At 45.5% G+C, this 23,511-nt stretch overlaps 1 protein-coding gene across 8 annotated transcripts in view; it reads right to left on the bottom strand.

Annotated features, from left to right (window-relative positions):
- nebl (nebulette) overlaps positions 1–23,511 on the bottom strand; it is a 372,808-nt gene that overhangs the window by 113,838 nt on the left and 235,459 nt on the right. For 6 of the 8 annotated variants that reach the window (XM_041183729.1, XM_041183732.1, XM_041183733.1 and 3 more), the window contains exons 1-5: positions 17,219–17,409; positions 17,063–17,134; positions 16,592–16,696; positions 15,790–15,900; positions 14,442–14,552 (exon numbers count right to left, since the gene is read on the bottom strand). The exons of the other annotated variants lie outside the window; for them this stretch is intronic. In XM_041183729.1, the coding sequence (XP_041039663.1) occupies positions 14,442–14,552; positions 15,790–15,900; positions 16,592–16,696; positions 17,063–17,134; positions 17,219–17,272 (453 nt within the window). In that variant the 5' untranslated portion in view covers positions 17,273–17,409. Of the gene's footprint in view, positions 1–14,441; positions 14,553–15,789; positions 15,901–16,591; positions 16,697–17,062; positions 17,135–17,218; positions 17,410–23,511 lie in introns of those variants that run through there. 8 annotated transcript variants of the gene reach the window in all.

Below are 23,511 nucleotides of genomic sequence, written 5' to 3'. Positions count from 1 at the left end.
CGGCACGTTTCCCAGGAATGTGTAAGTAATGCGGGGGGGTTTGGGAGAATATGGTGTGAAAAACCGCCATAGCGGCCAGCTGGTAAAACATCATTTTACTCACCTGCTACCACACTTAGCGCAAATCTGGGACAATCCGACCATGGCGTAATTCAGTTTTATTAGCAGAGTTTCTTTAGATATATAAATTTAATCAACAGGAATAATTCTTACAAACATTTTTAAGGAAAACTTTATCTTTAATCAGACGCCCAGAATAAGTTCCAGATGATCATTTCTTAATGTTAAGACATTGTCACTTCAAGGGCAAGGTGGAAAACAAAACTCAGGGCAGAAATTTTCAACATTTATGATGACATTACACATTAATAAATCTGAGCACACCATAGAGACCAAGCAACTCATTGGCAGGATTTTACAGGGCATCAGCGAACGTGCTGTATGGCAGGGAATGGTGTGGCACAGGGGGTGGATAGTAGGAAAAAAAAAAGGTAGGTGGTGGTGGTTGCTGTGCCCATTGTCTTCTTGCCATCACTGGCATTTTACCAGCAGCGGGGAAGGTGGTGGACGGCCCTCCCACACACAGGCCAATTGCGACCCTTAAGTGGCCAACAAAAGAACTACTAAGGGCCTCTTCACACTGCCATTGGTAGTTACCAGCATTGAATGGACATTTCATCAGTTGGGGAGACTGCAAGGTATACTGGCAGCCTCATTGCAGGTTCAGGGCAAGTATCTTCCTCATCAGGCACCCTATGCCCACAGTGGATTGTGTCCCCCACCCACCATCCGTCGCTGATGCCTGCCTGAATGGGCCTGGCAAGCCCACCCATATACCCCAATTCCTCCATCGATGCTGCTACTGCCTGGCTATGGTCCCAGCTGGTGCTGCTAGGACTGAAGAGCTGCCAGCCATCCAATTGGCCAGCAGCCCTTGGAGACAGGACTTTGCCGCATAAGGGCCCTGATGGCAAGCCTGCTGCACTTGGGATCAGGTGAGGGCTCCCATAACCAACTAGGATGGGGTTTTCTGACTTTCTGGTCCATAAAATCCCGGCCGTCATCTCTTGCTTTAAACCTATCAAGATTCACCTAATTTCCAAACCAGACTAAGGCTCTCACAAAATAGTCATTACTTATTCTTTTTACAATCTCATTTGATGACTGGGTTAAACAACATATCTCAATTTTTTTCAATAACTTGACAGTATTCCTGCTTCGCCCCCCCTGCTCATCCAAGTCTAATCATGATCTCTTCAATAACTTCCTTTGTAACGTCCTCAGCCTCACATTATAAAATCTCCCATATATCTTCATATTCTATCCATCTCATTTAAGATCCTGCCACCTACTGATCCTATTCTCAATGAAACCCACTATCAGTCTGTGGCCAAAACTTTTGTATTGTTAGCATCCTTACCACGTGAGGAATTATTTTCTAACATTTCCTTAAATTTTTAGTGATTAGCTTATCTTTCTAAGATTAAATGATATAGATCTATACATGTTATTTGTTTGTACTGTATGTGTAAACTTGTAGAAACATTGAAAATTTATAACGCAGGAGGCCATTCTGCCCATCACGTGCCAGTGAATTGAAGGACAAAAATACAAAACTAACCAGTCTGAAATCAAAGTCAAGGTTCAAAGGATATTATCACTTATCCCCTCTCCCAAAAATCTGATTCAGAATGGGATCACAGGTAAGTACAGATACAGAAAACAAAACTCAATTGTCTCTATAATGCGTGGACCGTAGAACTGAAATATGCAAAATGACATTGCCAGGCCTGTGATATATATCATGGGAGTATCAGTAACACTGGTGGATTGCCTCATGATGATTATGCAGTTCTTTTGTCTTGTCTTGATATTTGCTGTGACCATGGACACCTGGATAACAGTGAGCACAATAACATAAAGTGGAAATAGGCAGTCCTAGCGATGACACAAATATGAGGTTGGTAGCTTATCTTGGAATCAAATGTGACATGAAGACAGATTGGCTTCATCTCAGGCTTTTGTTTGGGAGACAGATAGAGTCAGTAGCTGGCAAACAGAGTTTGCAACAGGGACTGAAAGAAATGGCTTCAGACTTTCCAATATTTAACTGGAGGAAGTTTCTGTATATCCAGCACGGTCTATAATGAAAGCTGGGTAATAAAAAGAGGCCTTCCTCAGTGCTGCTTCATCTGCACTGAGAGTACTACTTCAGGTATACAGAGTGCAAAAGTGAGAGTTCAGTGAGGGAGGTGCTCCTTTCTTTTTCTACCTTTTTTCAGCCTCAAGTAACTGACTCTTATTTTGGTACAGGGGAAGAAGCTGATTGGTAGTTATCTGAGTTATTCAGTTTATTCTAATTGTAATAAATAGTTCTTAAAGTTACGGCATGGCAGGTCAGCTCTTACAGTATGTGAGAAGTCATGGATGCACCATGTGTCCTCAACAAAGACATTTGCAGCAAGTGTCACCGGCTGCAGAAGCTTCAGCTCTGGGCTTCGGAACTCGAGCGGTGGCTGCAGTCACTGCTGTGCATCTGTGAGGCACAGAACTGCTTGGATAGCACATTTATGGAGGTGGTCACACCACAGATTAGGAGCATACAGGCAGAGGGGGAATGGGTGACTGCCAGGCAGTCTAAAAGAACCAGACAGGTGGTACAGGAGTCCCCTGAATCTGTCTTGCTTGCTAATTGGTTTTCCATTTTGGATACTGGTAAGGGCAATGGTTCCTCAGGGGAGTGTAGCCAGAGCCAAGTTTGTGGCTCAGCTGCACAGGAGGGGAGGAAGAAGAGCGGAAGAGCAAAATGAAAGGGGATTTGATATTCAGGGGATCAGACAGGCGTTTCTGCAGCAGTAAACGTGTTTCCACGGTGGTGTGTTGTCTCCCTGGCGCCAGGGTCAAAGATGTCTTGGAGCGGCTGCCGGACATCCTTCTGGAGACATTGGGACCAACGACATAGCTATGAGGAGGGATGAGGTCTTGAAAGCAGATTTCAGGTAGTTAGGAAGGAAGTTAAAAAGTGGGACCTCAAGAGCAGTAATCTCAGGATTACTACCATTGCCTCGTGCTTGTGAGCATAGGAATAGGAAGATTGATCGACTGAACACATGGCTGGAGAATTGGATGTAGGAGGGAGAGTTCAGATTTCTGAGGCATTGGGACCTTACAAGACGAATGGGTTACACCTTAACAAGACTGGGACTAATATCCTCTTGGGGATTTACTAGTGCTGTTGGGAAGAGTTTACATCAGGGGGATGGGGACCTGAGGGGTAGCTAAAATTGGAAGGAAGTAAAACGGGTAACGGGAAGTAGAAAAGTAGCAAGTGAAATTAGAAGGCAGGCAAAATAAAGTCGAGCATTAACTAAGCTTAGATTGCAGAATAATGTCAAAAAGACAGTTAAGGGCATTCTACATGAATACACACAGCATTCACAACGGGTTAGATGATTTAAAGGCACAGAGGTAAATGGGTATGATCTAATTGCCATTACAGAAATGTGGGTACAAGGTGACCAAGACTGGGAACTGAATACTTAAGGATATTTGACATTTAGGAAGAATAGGCAAAAAGGAAAAGGAGATGGTGTTGCACTAATAGGGAGGAATGGGATCGGTACAATAGTAAAGGAGGATTTCAGATTGGAAGAACAAAATGTGAAGTCTGTTTGGTGGAGCTAAAAAACAGCAAGGGGCAGCAAACATTGGTAGGAGTTGTTTACAGGTGACCAAACAGTAGCGGTAATGTGGGGCATGGTATTAATCAGAAGATTAAGAAGTATGTAGCATCGGTTAAATAGTAATCATGGGCGACTTCAATCTGCATATAGGTTGAGTAAACCGAATAAGAACTAATGCTGTGGAGGACGAGTTTCTGGAGTGTTATAGGGGTGGTTCTCTAGAGCAGAATGTTGAGAAATTGACTAGAGAACAGGCTATTTTAGATCCAGTATTATGTAATGAGAAAGAGCTAATTAATAATCTTGCTGATGAGTAAGTAAAATATGATAGAATTTTACATTAACTTTGAAAGTGAGGTGGTTCAATCTGATGCCAGGATGTTAAATTTGAAAAAAGGAAATTATGAAGGTATGAGGGGCAAATTGTTTGAGGTTGATTGGGAAAAAGATGTGACAGTTCATAAGCAATGGATAGTAGAATGAATTATTACAGAGTTCACAGCAAACATACATTCCTTCAAGGCACAAAAACGTAAAAAGTCAGTCAACTATGGCTAACAAAGGAAATTAAGGATTGTATAGGATTAAGAGAAAAGACCTATAAAGTTGCCAGAAATAGCAGAAAACCTGAGGAGTGGGAGGTCTTTTTTAGAAAGGAAGACCAAGAAACTGATAAAGGAAGGGAGAATAGAATATGAAGGTAAACTAGCAAAAAACAAAATACTGTAAAAGCTTCTTTGGGAAGGGAAAAAAGAACCATTTGGCTAAGACAAGTGTGGGTCCATTGCAGGCAAAGTCAGGAGAATTTATAATGAGGAAGAGAGAAATGGCAGAGTTGCTAAATGATTGCTGTGTGTCTGTCTTCACTGAGGAAGATACAAGATATCTCCCAGCATTACAGATCCAAGGGACAAGGGAGATCAGCAATTGAAGTACAAGCAAAAAACTGTCACACTAGAGAAACTAATGGGGCTGAATGTTGATAAGTGCCCAGGACCTAATATTATATATCCCAGAGTGGTGAAAGAGGTAGCTATGGAGATAGTGGATACATTGGTGATCATCTTCCAAAATTCTAGATTCTGGAACTGTTCCTGCAGATTGGAAGGTAGTAAATGTCACCCAACTATTTAAGAAGGGAGGGAGAGAGAAAACAGACAATTACAGGCCTGTTCACCTTACATAAGTAGTAGAGCAAAATGCTAGAATCTATTCTAAAGGATGTGATAAATGCACACTTGGATAAAAGTGATCTGATTGGGCATAATCAACATGGATTAATGAGTGGGAAATCATGTTTGCTAAACCTGGAGTTTTTTGAGGATGTAACTGATTAATAAAGCCAGTTGCAGGGGGTGGGGGGGGGGGGGGGCGTCAGTGGATGTAGTATACTTGGATTTTCAGAACACTTTTGCTAAAGTCCCACACAGGAGGTTGGTTAGCAAAATTAAAGCATATGGGATTGAAGGTAATATACTGGCATGGAATAAGGATTGGCTAACAGGTAGAAAACAGAGAGTAGGAATAAACGAGTCATTCTCATGTTGGCAGGCTGTGACTAGTAGGGTACAGCAAGGATGAGTACTTGGGCCCCAGCTGTTCACAATATACATTAATGATTTGGATATGGGGACCAAATGTGATATTTCCAAGTTCGCAGAACACACAACTAAGTGTGTTGTGAGGAAGATGCAAAGCAGCTTCAAGAGGGTATGGACAGACTTAGTGAGCAGGGAGGGACATGGCAGATGGCATATAATGTGGAAAAATGTGAAGTTATCCACTTCTGGTAGGAGGAACAGATTTGCAGAGTATTTCTTAAATGGTAAGAGATTAGAAAGTGTAGATGTACAAAGGGGCCTGGGTGATGTTGTCCATAAGTCACTGAAAGCTGACATGCAGGTGCAGCAGGCAATTAGGAAGGCTAATGGTATGTTAGCCTTTATCACAAGAGGATTTGAGTACAGGAGTAAGGAAGTCTTACTTCAATTGTTTCAAAGCTTAGTTAGACTGCACCTGGAGTAGTGTGTGCAGTTTTGGTCCCCTTACCTTTGGAAGGATATTATTGCCATAGAGAGAGTGCAATGAAGGTTCACCAGATATGTTCCTGGTATGGCAGGACTGTCCGATGAAAAGAGATTGGGGAAACTGGGCCTGTGTCCTCTACAGTTTCAAAGAATGAGAGGTGATCTCATTGAAATCTACAAAATACTTAAAGGAATAGGCAGGGTAGATGTAGGTAAGATGTTTCCCCTGGTTGGGGGGTCTAGAACCAGGGGACATAATTTCAAAATAAGGGAGAAGCCACTTAGGACTGAGGTAAGAAGAATTTTTTTTAACTCAGAGGATTGTGAATCTTTGGAATTCTCTACCCCAGAGGGCTGTGGAAGCTCAGTCATTGAGTATGTTAAAGCAAAGATTGACAGATTTCTAACTAACAATGACATAAAGGGACATGGGAATAGTGTGGGAAAATGGCACTGAAGTGATCAGCCATGAGCGTATTGAATGGTGGAGCAGGTTTGATGGGCTGAATGGCCTACCCCTACTCCTAGGTTCCTATTTCCAATTTTCCTATGCAAATTAGATAAGCAGTCTGATAACTTATCAACAGTAGAGAAGTCGAGGAAGATGATAATGAGATAGAGCTGGGTGTCATCAGTGTACATTTTGACTATTTATTCTTTCTTGGGATGTGGGCATCATTGGCTAGGCCAGCATTTATTGCCCATCCCTAACTGCCCTTGAAAAAGTGACTGTGAGCTGCCTTATTGAACCGCTGCAGTCCATGTGGAGTAGTTACACCCACAGTGCTATTTGGAAGGGGTTCCAGGATCTTGACAGCGTTAGTGAAGGAAGGGCAATATATTTCCAAATTAGAATGGAGGTCACGGGTTTGGAAGCTGCTGCCGAAGCAGTATTGGCGAGTGGCTGCAGTGCATCTTGTAGACAGTACACACTGCTGCCACCATGCATCAGAGATGGAGGGAGTGAATGTTTAAGGAGGTGGACGGGGTGCCAATCAAACAGGCTGCTTTGCCCTGGATGGTGTTGAGCTTCTCAAGTTTTGTTGGAGCTGCAATCGTCCAGGCAAGTGGACAATATTCCATCACACTCCTGTCTTGTGCCTTGTAGACGGAGGACAGGCTTTGGGGAGTCAGGAGGTGGATTACTCGCTTCAGAGTTCCCAGCCTCTGATCTGCCCCTGTAGTTACAGTATTTATATGGCTGGACCAGTTCAGTTTTTGAAGTGAACTTGTCCACTTTAGCAAGAAGAATAGAAAAGCAGCAGATTATTTTAATGGAGAGAGATTGCAGAACTCTGGAGTACAGAGGGATCTGGGTGTCCTGGTACATGAATCACAAAAAGCTAGCAAGCAGGAACAACAAGTGATTTGGAAGGCAAATGGAATGTTGTCATTTATTGCAAGGGGGATGGAATATAAAAATAAGGATGCTTTGTTACAGTTGTACAGGATGTTGGTGAGACCACATCTGGAGTACAATGTACATTTTTGGTCTCCTTATTTAAGGAAGGATATAAATGCATTAGCAGTTCAGAGAAGGATGACTTGACTGATACCGGAGATTTGGGGGGACGGTGGAGGCGGCGCAGTTATCTTGCAAGGAAAGGTTGGACAGGCTGGACTTGAATTCATTGGGGTTTAGAAGATTGAGAGGTGGTCTTATTGAAACATACAAGATCCTGAGGGGACTCGACAGGGTGGATGCTGAAAGGATGTTTGCCCTCTCGTGAGAGACTAGAACTAGGGGATGCAGTTTAAAAATAAGACAGAGGTGAGAAGAAATTTTTTCTCGGAGGGTTGTGAATCTTTGGAACTCTCTTCCCCAGAGACTGGCGGAGGCAGGATCAATGAATATTTTTAAGGCAAGGAAGATAGATTCTTGACTAACAAGGGGAGAAAGGGTCATCAGTAGGAGGTGGAAATGTGGAGTTGAGGCCACAGTCAGATCAGCCATGATCTTATTAAATGACTGAGCAAGCTCGAGCAGCTGAATGGCCTACCCCTGCTCCTAATTCATATGTACCTATGTTCATATGGTCAATGGTATGTGAAAGCTATCGCTGTGCCTTCGGATGTCGTCGTAAGAGGCAGTGTATTGATGATAGGTGCCAAGGATGGATCCTAGGGGGATACCAGGGGTAATCATGCAGGAGCAGGAGGAGAAGCCATTCCAAGTGAGAGAGCAGTTCCAACCATGAGACGGCAGTTCTACCCACCTGGACTACAGTGGAGGCGCACTGGAAGCGGATGGTGTGGTCAACCATTTTCTCTAGTCACTGAGAAGCCAATGATCAGCTCTCACTTTCTATATAGTGCCTCTGTGACCACCTGATGCAGTGACTGATGGCAAATGGAGATGTCTCTGATGTTGCCTGCCCCCACCTGGAACAATCCACTAGCATTGAGTTTATGGCGACAGTGACCTTGCAGCACCACCCTTGCCTTGCTGTGCAGCTGTACAAGTTCAGTGATCATCTCCTCATGCACCTCACAAAACTGCTCCTGGCTGTGGTGGAGGTAGGAGAAGTGCTCCCTTAAGACCTTAGGCATGTATGACTTTCTATCGAGACCCCTCTTCCTCCTCCCTCTGCTTCCCCTCTCTTCTGCCTGGGCTCCATTCCCAAAGGACAAAGCTACTATTGCCCTCATTACTGAAACAGGTGTTCTCTTGACAAGGGCAAAAAACTCCTCCGACTTCCTTGGTAGGATTCAGTAGTAGGCTCTAGAAAATCCAAAATAGTAAAACTCCTCAAAGAGCACAACACAGTCCTTCCACAAATTCTGCACCAGTGAGCACAAGTCAAAAGCACCTCAACTGGTAGTTGGATGTTTATTCCTTGAAGTAATTCTAGTTGGGTGAGGCATGGGGATGGGGTGGCTCATGCAGCTGAACACATGTCCAACTGAGAGTAATTCAGAAAGGGCCTTAACTTGACACGTGCAAGCCAAATTGACTGATAATTTTCCCATTTTGTCTGTTTCCAGCACATGCATGGCACAGTCAAGGTGCAGCACACGAGCCTTGTCCGAGATTGCAGGAAGAGGCAGGTTCAGCCAAGCTCCCCAAGAAGCATCTGTGAGGTCCAAGTCAGATGACGAACCTCTGGGTTGGGCCTTCCAACTCATCCTGGAGAGTCAGCAGAAGGCGGGGGAACATCACACAGTGCTGCTGGAAGCTCTCAACAGAGTGACTCGCGAGTCAGAGTATATCCACCTGCTCTCTGATGAAGTGGTGCCCACATGTGCACATATGGAGGTCTCCATGGGGAGATCCTGCTCCAGCAGAACGCGGAGCTGCGCGCAGGCTGCACTCCATTGCGGGAGCCATGGGTGAGTTCCTGCAGTGGCAATGCGAGGGGGAAAAGGGGCACCCTGACGTTCCTCCAGGTGCTCCTTCCCCTCAATGAGTCAGGCCGGGGCCCTCAGGCACCCAAAGGGAGGAGGAGTGGCAACTGGACAACCCTGGGTCGTCCACTCAGGAATATCAGAGGCTGTCCCCTCCCTCCGAGTCCCCTTTGTTTATGAGCCCCTCAACCTCATCCTCTGTCACCGCAGAGGGAGCAGCTGAACCACAAGTGATTCTGGAGGGAGAAGCGTGTGTGTGGCAGGGCCTTTCAGAGTCTCATGCAAGCACTCTCCCACGCAAGCACAGCCTTCCCATATCACACTCACCTCAATGTCCTGAGCATTTTCAGTGCTGCCTGCTGGGGTTCACTTTGTTGTCCATCTGAGCTGACCTGCATCTCCACCCATTCCCTGATATCACCCACTATGACTCTCATTTCACTTTTGATTTGGACAGCATGGTGCTAATTTGTTTTGACTCTCACTCTTCTGTCCTTTACCATCCCGCTGTCACCCATTTCCTTTCCCCCATCACAGTTGACCACCCCGGCATTACCTTTTGCCTCCCCTCTGTGACCTACTAGCAACAACCCTTTTCTTTGGGGACATCCTGGTGAACATGCACGTTCCTTCTCGAAAATTCCACCCCCATCCACATTCACCTCCCCGGCCTCCTACTTCCCACCCCCAGGGTTCGTGTCTGCCTCAGAGTCCCCACAAGCCTCCCTCGCCGTCCATTCTATTGCTACCGTTGAATCCTCACCATCCCACCCTACCACCTCACTCTGCCCTTGGTCATTCTCACCATTCCTTCATACCATGCTCACTCTCAGTTCGCTCCCCAGGAGGCAGCCATGGACCCATCAGAGCCCTCCCTTGTATATTCACCTGGACATCCTCCTTCAGCTCCTGGAGCCCCTTCACCTCTCTGGACACCTTCTCCCACAGAACCCCTTCCCCCTGCTTAGTCCTCCCAACTACCCCCAGACTCCCCCCACCCACCCCCAGTTATTCCCTCCCCCTTCCTGACTCATCAGACACCCATACGTTTCCGCCACTTGGTCCTTCACTACCCACCCCTCCCACCCCAACTCCTTCCTCCAGCCTCACTCCTTCCCCATTCCCGAATCCCTCAGACACCCTCGCTTCTTCCTCCAGCTTTACTCCTTCCCCCTTCCCAACTCCTTCCTCCACACTTACTTCTTCCTCCACCCTTGCTCCCTTCCCTCTCCGCACTCCTTCCTCTCCCCAGACTCCCTCCCTTCTCCACATTCCTTCCTTCAGCTGGATTCCCTCCACTCATTGCACTCCTTCCTTCCCCTGGATTCCTTCCCCTCTCCGCACTTCTTCCCCCACCAAACTTCTTTCCTTACACCTTCCTTCCCTCTTACACCTACCTACCCAGTTGCCATCTTCTTCCCCCTTACCAACTCCTCCCCCAACGCGTACTTCCTCCCCTGTAACACCTTCATTCACCCCCTGGAGACTTTTTCCCCTCCCCGCAACCTCACACTCCCAACACCTCTTCCTCTCCCAGTCAATCCCAGACCTTCCCCTCCCACCCTTGGGAGCATCAATGGTGAATTTCCAAGTTCCGTGAGCTGCTTCACAGTGGTGCCATGTCCATGAGAATCCACCCAGCATGCCATGGACGTTCCTCCAGAATCCTGTTGCTGTCGAGCTCCAGCATCTTCTGCGCCTCGGATGTCCACGATGTGAACAAGGCTCTGGCAGTAAGTCCTGACTTCTGCACATCACAGTTGTCAAGAGGTGTTCTGCACGGGCATGTCTTCCCACCCACGTGGGCAGACGTTCAGGGGGAGGGCGGGGGAATGAGTAAGGCATGCTGGCCTTATAATGATATGCTAATGTATTACAATGAGGTTCCCGATGTCTGATGGCGGGGAACACAGCCCATCATCGACAGGCTGAGCGGGTGATCGCAAACTGGTGTCACAACATCGTGAAACCGAATTTTGGCCATCTCGCCCTATTGTCCACTCACGCCAACAAACATTCCCAACATCAGTGGGCACAGGCAAATCCCCTGAGGGGGGTGAATGTGCCTGCTGGTGTGTGGGGATGAAGGTGAATGAGAACCCCGAGACTGAGCTAGACACTACTCACCCCCACCTGTTTTCTCACACACAGGCCACCCTCGCTCACTCAGCCACCCTCACACCTACCCTCGCTCACTCAGCCACCCTCACACCTACCCTCGCTCACTCAGCCACCCTCACACCTACCCTCGCTCACTCAGCCACCCTCACACCTACCCTCGCTCACTCAGCCACCCTCACACCTACCCTCGCTCACTCAGCCACCCTCACACCTACCCTCGCTCACTCAGCCACCCTCACACCTACCCTCGCTCACTCAGCCACCCTCACACCTACCCTCGCTCACTCAGCCACCCTCACACCTACCCTCGCTCACTCAGCCACCCTCACACCTACCCTCGCTCACTCAGCCACCCTCACACCTACCCTCGCTCACTCAGCCACCCTCACACCTACCCTCGCTCACTCAGCCACCCTCACACCTACCCTCGCTCACTCAGCCACCCTCACACCTACCCTCGCTCACTCAGCCACCCTCACACCTACCCTCGCTCACTCAGCCACCCTCACACCTACCCTCGCTCACTCAGCCACCCTCACACCTACCCTCGCTCACTCAGCCACCCTCACACCTACCCTCGCTCACTCAGCCACCCTCACACCTACCCTCGCTCACTCAGCCACCCTCACACCTACCCTCGCTCACTCAGCCACCCTCACACCTACCCTCGCTCACTCAGCCACCCTCACACCTACCCTCGCTCACTCAGCCACCCTCACACCTACCCTCGCTCACTCAGCCACCCTCACACCTACCCTCGCTCACTCAGCCACCCTCACACCTACCCTCGCTCACTCAGCCACCCTCACACCTACCCTCGCTCACTCAGCCACCCTCACACCTACCCTCGCTCACTCAGCCACCCTCACACCTACCCTCGCTCACTCAGCCACCCTCACACCTACCCTCGCTCACTCAGCCACCCTCACACCTACCCTCGCTCACTCAGCCACCCTCACACCTACCCTCGCTCACTCAGCCACCCTCACACCTACCCTTGCTCACTCAGCCACCCTCACACCTACCCTCGCTCACTCAGCCACCCTCATCCTCACCACCTGCCTCACCCACACCCACCCACCCTCAATAAATTGGTTGGAGGGTGGGAAGAGCAGGAGAGAGACTTGAAGTGAGGCCTAAGGCCTAGCAGCAGGAGGGGGAATGCCAGGAGAAGCAGGGGAATGCCGGGAGAAGCGGGGGAACACACTGGGGTGCCGACCTGTCACCTATCATCAACAACCCCCCACACCCACCTCTAAAGCCATCTCCACAAGGCTGGTAAATTTATTGCCTATATTTCATTTAGGGTTATGCATGTGTTTATTATAAAGGAAGCATTGCAAAACATATTAAAAAGTAGCTAATGTAAGGTAAATTTTCAAAATAGAAGCTTGATGTAAGTGCCTGCTTGGTTCAGTGATTGCACTCACATAAGAATCTGAGAAATGGGAGCAGGGATCCACCATTTGGCCCTTCAAGCTGGCTCCACCATTTAAAAAGATCATGACTGAACTTCTCCCTCAATTCAACCTTCCCACACTATCCCCATATCCATTAATTCCTTTAGTATCCAAAATTCTATTGACCTTTGCCTTGAATATGCTTGATGACTGAAAATCCACAGCTCCTCCGGGGTAGAGAATTGCAAAGGTGCACAACCCTTAGAGAAGAAATTTCCTCTCAGCTCAGCTGTAAGTGGCTGACCCCTTATTTTGACACTATGGCTCCATGTTCTAAATTCCCCAGTCAGGGAAAACATTTTTTCAGCATCTACCCTGTCAAGAACCTTAAGCATTCTATGGGCTGAGTTTTCCCAGCCCATCTCCAACAGATTGGGAGGCAGGAGGGCTTACAATATGGCGGGGAACATGTAAGGAGGGGAACATTTTGTATTCCCACCACCATGCCTTGTGTCAGTGGCAGGAACCTTGACAGTGCAAGTGCTTACTGGGCAGCCAATTGAACAATTCAAGTACACAATTACATACCACTTCCTACCCCCGTGGGCATTTTGCCTGCATCAGGAGGCCCACTGCCAGCTAAACTCTGGAGGACTCTAAACGGGTTCTGGTGGAGGGAGAGTGGGGAGGAGAAGAGGGCCCTCCTTGACGGCAATGCCAAGGAACTCAAAGGGGCTCCCTATGGCAACAGCACCGCTGGTGCACCATGATCACCCTCACCCTTGCCAATTGTGGGGACATGCCTGTGTGGCTCTGGTTTCTCCAATGGCTCGGTTGGCCCTCTGATTGGGCCAGTAGTTGTTGTTAGGAGAAGGTCCAGTAGCAGCATCTCAGTTGGCTGTCATAGGCAAAATGCAGCCCCAGGCTTCCACCATCCATGGTGGCATGTTTGGCTCCCACTTTCAGCCCCAGAGACGAGACTTGATCTTCAGCGAGAAAATTCAGCTCATGTAGGCCTAGTCTACTCAAACTCTCCTCATAGGATAATCCCTTCATCCCAGGAATCAGTCTAATGAATTTTCTACACTCCCCCTGGGGCAGGTATGCCCTTCCTGAAGTAAGGAGGCCAAACAGGTTCTCTATAGGTGTGACCTCACTAATTGCCCAGTCTAATTATAGTCAAGCTTCTTTAATCTTACATTCCAATCCCTTTGTAACAAAATCCAATATACAGTTTACCTTTCTATTTTTTGCTGTACCTCCATCTCACCATTTTATGATGCATGTACAAGGTCACCCAAGTCCCTCTAAAAGTTATTATTTAGCAGTCTCTCCGCATTCAAAAAATATTCTGATGTTGTATTTTTCTACCAAAATGGATAACTTGGCACTTTCATTGCATTCCTTCTGAATATGCGGGTCCTAGTATCATTTCAGGATTTGAGTATATCATCTAGGCTGATACTTCGGTGCTATACGGAAGATGTAACTCATTCTCACACGCTTGTCCTTTGGATTCGATTTTAGAAAGAGATCAGTCTAGCTGTTCTGCTAGTTCTGGCTGACATCAAAAATCCTATGAACTAGTCAAAATAGAAGAGGGATCTCCCCTGCTACTCCAGTCAACATATTTGATGCAGCCAACAAATTAATTTACTCATTCAAGACTGTTTGTAGGAACTTACCATGTGTAATTTCTCCATCATACATCTGTGCTTCGGAATATTTGAGACATACGATAACATACAAATCTCTGTTACTTTCATAAGTATAAAAGTGGAACATAACTTATTTATCAAAGAGCAGCTCTTCTCCCAAAATAATACCTGAACACATGCATGAATGAAATAGGGACACTCACTTACATCACTTTGATGTTTATTGACTTCCATCGCATATTTAACATCCGGCAGTTCTTTCATGAAAGAATAATTTGATTTTCCTTTCTCTGCATCATATTTTTGCTTATATTGTTTCTAATAAAATAAGAAAAATAGGTATCTTAATAGAGTCTACTCAGGGATAAAATAGTGTAATAATGTTTACATTAAAAAATATCCCTTTCCTTTTTTCTCTATTTGGATTGCATGCAGTTTAAATCACATTCAGAATGTAGCAAACTTATAAAGGTTTTTTACAACTGAGTAAAATAATGGACAAAATGATGCAATTATAACATAACTTAAAACGGGTGCAATATTGGATAGCCTTAAAATAGTGTACAGGAATTGCGATGCCCAATTAAACTGCACCAGTTCTTAGTCATGTAGGCAGCACACAAATTTTGTGTTGCCTGTGGACTTACTGGATAACTGCCAATGCTAAATATGCTGCTGAGTGGCTGCGTGCCTCAGCAGGGAGACAAAGCTTGTGCAAGGCTAGCACCATTTAAAGTGAGTCTGCAATGCTGGAAACCACCCTGCTTATTCCATCAAAAACACCTATCTCGTCCACCAACAGGATGCAGGCAGTCTAAAAAGAAGTTCTGCCTACCACACAATTGAACAATGTTGTGTATTAATTTAAGTGCCAGTGCAATGCCAGTTACATAGGCCATAAGTCGCAATGATTGGCTCATCAAATCAAACAGCATGGTCCTTTGGCTGTTTGTAATAGGCCGAGTACAGACCGTACTCAATCAGCCTGCACTTACAAAGCCCAAAACAAAACATCTACAGTGATTCTGCAATTGGGCAGTACTTGCTGAATAACCCTGCTGAGTGCCTTAATAGCTACACTAACAACCAGTCTAAGGTAATCAGTCGAGCTCATAACATGTCTCATTTACGCTTGCTAGAAGTGACATATGCAGGGACTCTGCAACTAAAAGGAATATGCTCAAGCCTTGTGCCTTTTTTGGAATAACCCCAAAGCTTCGGGAGCTTATAGCTCCCCATCGCTTTCTCCATGGCAATGCCTCAATTGCCAACCAATCAGCACCTTTTCTCATGCAGTATAAATTGTTGTGATCATTTGAAATTTGGCATTCTTGCATCTTTCCTGATGAGTACAAGACAAAAAGCTTTGGAGCATGTCTTTCTTTTCAGCATATTCAAATAAATTAGTGGCAGCAAGCACATCACCTAAAGATTTTCACAGTTTTGAAGATGGTAACATGGATGCAATATTAATACTATCTCTACTCTCTCCTTGTGTTATATGCAGCATTTGTTTTGCAGAATAAGTAATTAACAACAGGCTACATCATCGTACCTCACTCTGAATCTGTGAAACTTCTTTAGCAAATACAGTATCTATGGTGGCTGGCATCTGTGCATACAAGCACTTAGAGCTTTCCTTTTTCACAACTTCTTTGTACTTAGTCTGAAAATAAAAACAGTCTACTGTTACATTAATGAAAGAACAATCTAATATTTAACCAGGCCTAAATTGGTGGAGATCAATAAGTCTTCTAAGAAGACTTTTTTGCAACCTTGGCTGGATAGCCTAGTTTTATATTTTTATATTTTTCAAGGATGTTAACACAGTGGAATTTTCACAAACTTTTACAGCAAGTAACTTTTTGGGTCCATTGATTAGGATGGGAACATTTAAATTTCATTAAGATAAAAGGTTTATTTGGTTACTAAACCATTATACTTTTCCTGCTTTTCACCCACTTCTGAGAGTGCTTTTACATGATTGCACATTCCAAGCTTTTCTTTGTAGAACACAATACCATAGAAGAATACTTATTTTATCTGGTCCAACTATGGGTAGAATACCACAAATTTGAAGAAATCCCAGTTTTTAATGCTTTTTGGACAGTTACTTTTTCAACATCTGCCCCAAATCAGTGAGAAATTTAACGTCCTTGCTCAAGGGTTGAGGGGAACATTGCTGTATTTTTGGAAGCAGAAAAGGAAGAGCTGTTAATTCCCTCCGAGGCAGCCCATAATGTTCATGCACTCCTCTTAATCTGGTGTAAATCAATTAAAATACATGACATGGCAAAAACTTAAGAGCACAAACAATTATCCTGCATCAATTAAGAATAAAATTCCATATGGTTTACCTCAGAAATAAGAACAGATGCATTTTTCATATATTGTTGTTGAGGTGTGTCTGGCACAAAAGTGTACTTTCCCTTTGACTTCATAAATTCTTCTTTGTATTTAATCTAAAAAAGAAAATCGATGTCAGTATCACAAGCCGAAAATGACAAGGTCACTCACCCAATAAAGTTTAAGCAAACATATGCCACCATTTTAACAGATGCACTGTCCGGTCCCCATGCAAGTCATTCCATTTGTTACATTCCACTAGTAATAAAACTGCTAAGACTTAAAAAAAAAAGAGAACTTAATACAAAATGCTCAAAGCAGTCCAAATAATTTAACACCAAACAATTGACCACACTGGTGACTCAACATGCAAAGTGAGAACCGACTGTTTTCTTGTGGGTTTAAAAGACTAATACCACAACAAAATAAAAATGTTGACTGTGTGCATTTCATCAAGATACCATTTCAAAAAAATTACTTACATCACTTATCTGATCACTACATTTCTGGGCAAATTCAATACTCCAGTCTTTCATAGTGGGTTTACAGAATGTCTGAGAAGGAAAAATCAACATTGCTGTAATATCTTTTCATGATAAGTTACTGAAATATAACAAAACAACAATGAAGTTTTTAACCTCTTCCTGTTCTTCTTCTTCTCCATCCTCTTCTCTGGAATTATGAACCCTCATTTTTTTCAAATATGTAATTAAAAACACTCTCACAATAAATGTTTCGGTAGCTGCAACTGCTTTGCAGCAGTTTATTCTAATGTCCACTACGTAGAAGACAGTTCAAGACTACATCCTAATTTAGCAAGCACTTGATAGAGTTGATGGCCTTTATCTCAAGAATTCAATAGAAGTGAATGCAAAAGCTTCACAGATGGCCCAGTGGCTAAATCTTCTTTGCAGCTCAGTTTTTTTTTCAGATAGCCTTATTTTTTCAGATCCCATCTAAACTCTGTCTTCACAGTTTAAGAATATAATTAAATCCGGTGCTGAGAAAATCTGAATAATTTAAATTCACTCCTAACTGACCATGTAAAAGTATTTTGCAGCCAGAAGGGTTATGAAGGAAGTTCATTGCTTTGGAATGTGTGTCGTTGGTCTATGTCATGCTATTATCTGTAGAATGTTGAATACCCTGTCCAAATTAAATGGTAGAAGTATATTCAGCTTGCATACCAATGCTAAATATTTTATATTTAATGATAATGCTGTGCAACAAATTTACCTTTATTCAAATAACCATATACAACAGGACCAAAGGTCTTCAAACACATTTTGTTGGTAATGCTCTCACCTGAGTCACAAGGTTATGGGTTCAATTCCCATTCCACAGCTTGAGTACACAATTCTACGCTGACATTCTAGTGTGGCAATGAGGGAGTGCTACATTGTCAGAGGTGCTGTCTATCAGATGAGATGAGCACCCATCTGCCTGCTCGGGTGGGTGCAAAAGACCTCATGGCACTGTTTGAAGTGCATCAGGGGAGTTATACCCAGGGTCCTGACCAATATTTATACCTCAGTTAACATCACAAGAAACAAATTATCTGGTCATTGTCACATTGCTGTTGTGGGAGTTTGTTGTGCACATATTGGCGGTTGTGCTCCCTGGGGCAGAATATTCACATTGGTGGGTAGGCCCGTGGCCAACCTGCTCGAGTGTGAAATGACGCACAATGCCGTCAGGCGAGTGTGCCAAAATCAACGTGTAGATTGGTCGGCAGGCGCACGCAGGAATCAGCAGAGCACTCGCTGATAATTAGAAGGCCTTTTGCGGTCATTAAAGTATTAATTAACTTAAATTTTTCACTCCCCATCCAACTTTATGCTGGCAGGCAGGCGAAAAGGCCAAGTGGCCTTTGCACTTTTTAGGAAATCTCATCCACGGGCAGAATGAGGTCTCAAACAGCAAATAAAAATAAAATTAAAAATTTTACATCTCATTCATAACATGTCCCTGCTCATGTGACAGAGTCACAGGAGGGGACATGTTTTTTAACATTTATAAATTGTTTATTTTTGTTTTTCAGAACTCATCTCCCTGAGGCAGAGGAGCTTTTCCAGCACGCAGCTGCGCAAAGTTACCCCCTCGCCCTCATTCCCCACCCCCCCCACTGGCACAAGCAGTGCTGAGCGCTGCTGCACTTGCCAATTAAGGCATGCCCAGCGTGAAATCGTGGTCAGGCCCCGGTTGCAGGTTGGCTTCCCGACTGCCCCTGCCGAGCCCGCCCAAGGCAAAATTCTGATCCTGACTTACAACAGTGACTCCACTTCAAAAAGCACTTCACTGGCTGTAAGGCCTTTTGATACATCGAATGGTTGTGAAAAGAACCATATGAATGCAAGTCTTTCTTTTCAAAATTTAAGTTCTCTCATTTTGTTCCAACATGCCTCAATATATAAAACAAAAACAGAATTACCTGGAAAAACTCAGCAGGTCTGGCAGCATCGGCGGAGAAGAAAAGAGTTGACGTTTCGAGTCCTCATGACCCTTCGACAGAACTTGAGTTCGAGTCCAAGAAAGAGTTGAAATATAAGCTGGTTTAAGGTCGGGGGGGGGGGGGGGGGGGCGGTGGCGGCGGAGAGAGAGAGAGAGAGAGAGAGAGAGAAGTGGAGGGGGGGGTGTGGTTGTAGGGACAAACAAACAGATCATCAAAAGATGTCAACAACAATAGAACAAAAGAACACATAGGTGTTAAAGTTAATATCACCAACCAGACCTGCTGAGTTTTTCCAGGTAATTCTGTTTTTGTTTTGGATTTCCAGCATCCGCAGTTTTTTTGTTTTTGCCTCAATATATAGTCCTCCACACTTTGCCATGAAATGTTAATATATCTTTATGCTTTTTAAAAGAGATAAATATTTAAATGCATTAGGAAAGCGCTTAATAGCCACCACTAGACAACTAAAGGTTCAGTTCCTTCCAATAAACCCTCATCAGAAGGGAGACAGCTGTTGCACTACAGCTGCAATGGAATGTAAATTGGCTTCAAAATTGATGGTACACCTGCAAAGGGTGATGTCTTAAATCTCTGTACATCAGTGATTCCCTCTCATTAAAGGTGTATGCCAACCTAAAAGAGGTATCTGAAGTAGATAAATTCTTGTGCTCAGTTCATTAATTGAAACAGAATAAATATGCATTATCTTGCACACAATAATCATACATAACACATTACCATCCTTCACAAATGATGAACCAACTCTAACTTGGCTCCTAAATTACACAAAATACATAAGCACACACATCCCTGCACATTATTCAAAAATCATGTTCAGGATTGTATACACTGTGATATTGCTGCTAACACCAAGCTAATGGGCCAGTTGTGTATAAGCAACACAGAGAGCATTACAAGGGATCTAGATTGATTGAGAAAACAAGCTTCAGTATATCAAGCACATTTTAATTAAAGTATTAACCATTATACATATAAATGAATAAATATTAATTTTCAAAATAGGATTATTACCATTGGAGATACCCAGTCCATTAAGAAACTTTAACAACAACACCAATTAATACAATATAAAATGCAGCTGTATGTATCAGCTGATCTTCACATTTCAAATATTGGAATTCACCCTGACTACCATGAGGGATAATTTGCTAGTTATCTGCCACTCTGGACTCCTGAACCCTTGCATTCATACAAAGTAAGTTTGTGAGCCTCCATATTAAATCTCAATAGTTTGGTGTCACTTGTACCCCAACTCTTTTTGGCTCATGTCTTATCTACTTGTGCATAAAACTGGTGCTAACAAATCCATCTCGTACATTTTTTCTGCATGAGGACAAACTGGTTAATTGCAGCAATCTCCAAAATTATCCAAAAATTGTTTGAAATAATGTTGCTGATTTGCTAATCCCAGAAGCATATATTTTTCTCACTTGCACTGAAATAATGACTTGCATTTTAGAGATACACAATGTTCCTGAATGCAGCAATGTTAAAATTAAAGAACATATTTTGTTAACCTCATTCATTGGTTGTTTCAGCTATAAAACGTGAAGAGCAGAATTTTCTGCCGGTTGGGCAGGTGGGCGGAGCTGGAGCAGGCGCGGACCAGATCAGTGCCCGCGATCTGATCCGCGCCACCGTTTTGTGTGGGCAGGCCAATTAAGGCCCGCCCAGCATATTTGCCAACTCCCGTGAATAGCGGGAGTGTGCGGGCTGCGGCGGGCATGCACAAACCGTCGGGTCCAATGGCGAGCTGGCAGTCTGTTTAAAGGAAGGCCTGGCAGCCTCCTGCAGGCTGCTCACTTCCAGGTCACAGCGCAGGGGGTCGGCTGAGCAGGGCACGCTGGAGGGAAGGGCAGAGGAGCAGGCCAGGCTGTAGGGTCTGCCACAGGAACAGTGCAGGCTGCAGGGTAAGCCAGCAGGGGAGCCAATGCACCCCTCACTTTTCAGATGAATGCCTCGCTGCCCTCCTCAAGGAGGTGGCAGCACGGTGGGAGGTGCTGGTCCCCCAGGACGGGAGGAGTAGGCCAGCCAGGTGGCCAAACGTGCCTGGGAGGAGATGGTGAGCTCCTGCGGGTGCCATAAGCGCTTTGACGATTTGTTGTGCTCTGGCAGGGTGAGTACCATGTTGGCATTGGGTATTTAACCCAGCAGGTAGCCTTAGCCTTTAAGGGCACCCCCCCACCTCCCCAAGTCTTACTGTCGTGAGTTTGAATCATGTTAGGCATTTCTTGTACACTGGGTGGACAAGCAGATAGTGCCCATGCTAGGATCAGCCCGAGGCGTTCATAAGGAGATGAGTGTCCCGCGCCCCCCACAACCATGTGTTGCTCTTAGTCGCACATGACTAGTCTGGGGGCAACCTGCAGGAGATGCAGCTAGGCGCATACTCAGAACACCAACACATGTCCTATTCACTGTGATGAGATTGTGGAAGGGGAGCCTCAAGGTCTCATGGCCGAGAACCATCTGCTGCCCTTGATGCTGCATGTAGTTGCACCTCCTTGCTATGGGAGGAAAGACCGTGTGTTTCCTAAGGTGATGTACGCAGAATGTGTCCAAGGTGGCCATTGGGTGGTGTTGGGAGCAGGCGTACTACCTTTGTGTGATTGATCAGCAGTAGTGGGGAGTGGAGGCGCTGAAGGCCTAATATGGGTCACTATGGTTATGGTGCAGCGTGTGTGTGCAGAGTCCATGTGCAAATTGCCACAATGAGTGGTCGTCCCTGTTTTCGAGGAGAAGGATGCTCATAATGCATCTGAGCGTTCGAAGACTGGAGGTGGCCAGGCTCACCTGATGATGTTAAGCTGTTTTGAACAGGAGGCCCTGGAGCATGAGATGCGCCATGCACCCAGGTCAACTGGTGTCAGTGAGGCTGGGGTGGAACGGCCAGGTATTTGAGGCCAACCATGACATCCGCTATGTCCTCCTAACATCCATAGCACTGATGATTGTTTAATTTGTTATTGTTGCAATATTGCTCGGTCACAGAGTGATGAGTCAGAGGTGTGGGTCATAGATAAAGATCCTTCGGCCCTTCAAGGATGTGCGCGCCAAACACTTTCCTAAGTCTCCTAATTCCATTTCTCAGCACTATGCCCATGGCCTTGTATGTCATGGCATCGCAACTGTACATCCAAATACTTATTGCATGTTAAGAGGGTTTCTGTCTCCATCCCCTTTCAAGCAATGCGTTCCACATTCCCAACATACACTGTGTAGAAAAGTTGCTCATCGCATCACCTGTCAACTTCATGCCCCTTATCTGAAATCTATGCCACCTGGTTACTCATCCCTCCACCATGGGGAAAATTTCCTTTCTGTCGACCCTATCTATGTCCCTCATAAGTTTAAAATCCTCAATCATGTCACCCCTCAATCTCCTCTGTTCCAAGGGAAATAATCCCAATCTCCGATGTCTCCTCATAAGTCATACCCTCCAGCCTAGCATCCTGGTCCACAACCTCTGCACTCTCTCCACTCCAATCAGATCCCTCCCATGAAGCGCATTTCAGAACTGCACGCAGAAATATAGATGTGGCCTACACAGCGTTCTTTGCACTTGCAACATTACCCTCCCTGCTGCTGTATTCTATTCCTCAGTTAACAAAGGAAAGTATGGCATTTACCTTCTAAAACACCTTATGTACCTGTCCCACTATCTTAAGGGGCCTGTCGACATGCACAGCAAGGTTCCTCTGACCCTCCTTACTTTCCACGATCCTACCATTCATTGTGTATTCCCGTGCCTTGTTTGTCCTGCCCAAGTGCATCACCTCACACGTATCCACATAACATTTCATTTTGAAATCATTAGCTCATCTGACCAGCCCATCCATATCCGCCTGTAATGTAAGGCTATCCTCCTCACTATTTGCCACCCCACCAATGTTCGTGTCCATTGGTTCTGGAAGGTTGAGCACATAATGAACCAGGGGGAAAGGGATGAAGTGTGTCACTGTGTGCATGCTAACTGATCCACTGTCTTCGTTGTTCATTTCAGCATCATCGGAGCATGGCCGCTAGGAGGAACTACAGATGCCCCCTCTCACACCTGAGGGCCCTCAAGTGTCACCTGCGTCACACCATTTCTGTGAGGCATGCACAAATGCAGATATTAGCACCTCGGTGGGCATTGCAACATCGGCTAGTGTCCCAGGGCACAGTAGAGAGGACACTACACAATTGCTGGAGGAGACAGAGAGTGCTGATGGAGCCAGCAGTCTCAGGACTGCAGGGGACCAGGCACATGCTCAGTCATTGCGTGATGATGTGCCTATGGAGTTGTCCACGACACAGCAGCTGCAGGAAATGCGGCCGGGTGTGCAGGAGCATCTGGGAGTGATACATGAGGCTATGCTTCGCTTGGTGTCCATGGTGGAGGAGTCCACGTGGAGCATCACTGATGCAATGAGCCTCATGGCAGAGTGTCATGCTTCCTCCACGGAGAAAATGGCG

Source organism: Carcharodon carcharias, chromosome 3 (assembly GCF_017639515.1).
Source record: "Carcharodon carcharias isolate sCarCar2 chromosome 3, sCarCar2.pri, whole genome shotgun sequence".
Lineage (NCBI taxonomy): Eukaryota > Metazoa > Chordata > Chondrichthyes > Lamniformes > Lamnidae > Carcharodon > Carcharodon carcharias.
The sequence above is the reverse complement of the archived record's forward strand: the minus strand, read 5'-3'. Positions and strand labels throughout refer to the sequence as shown.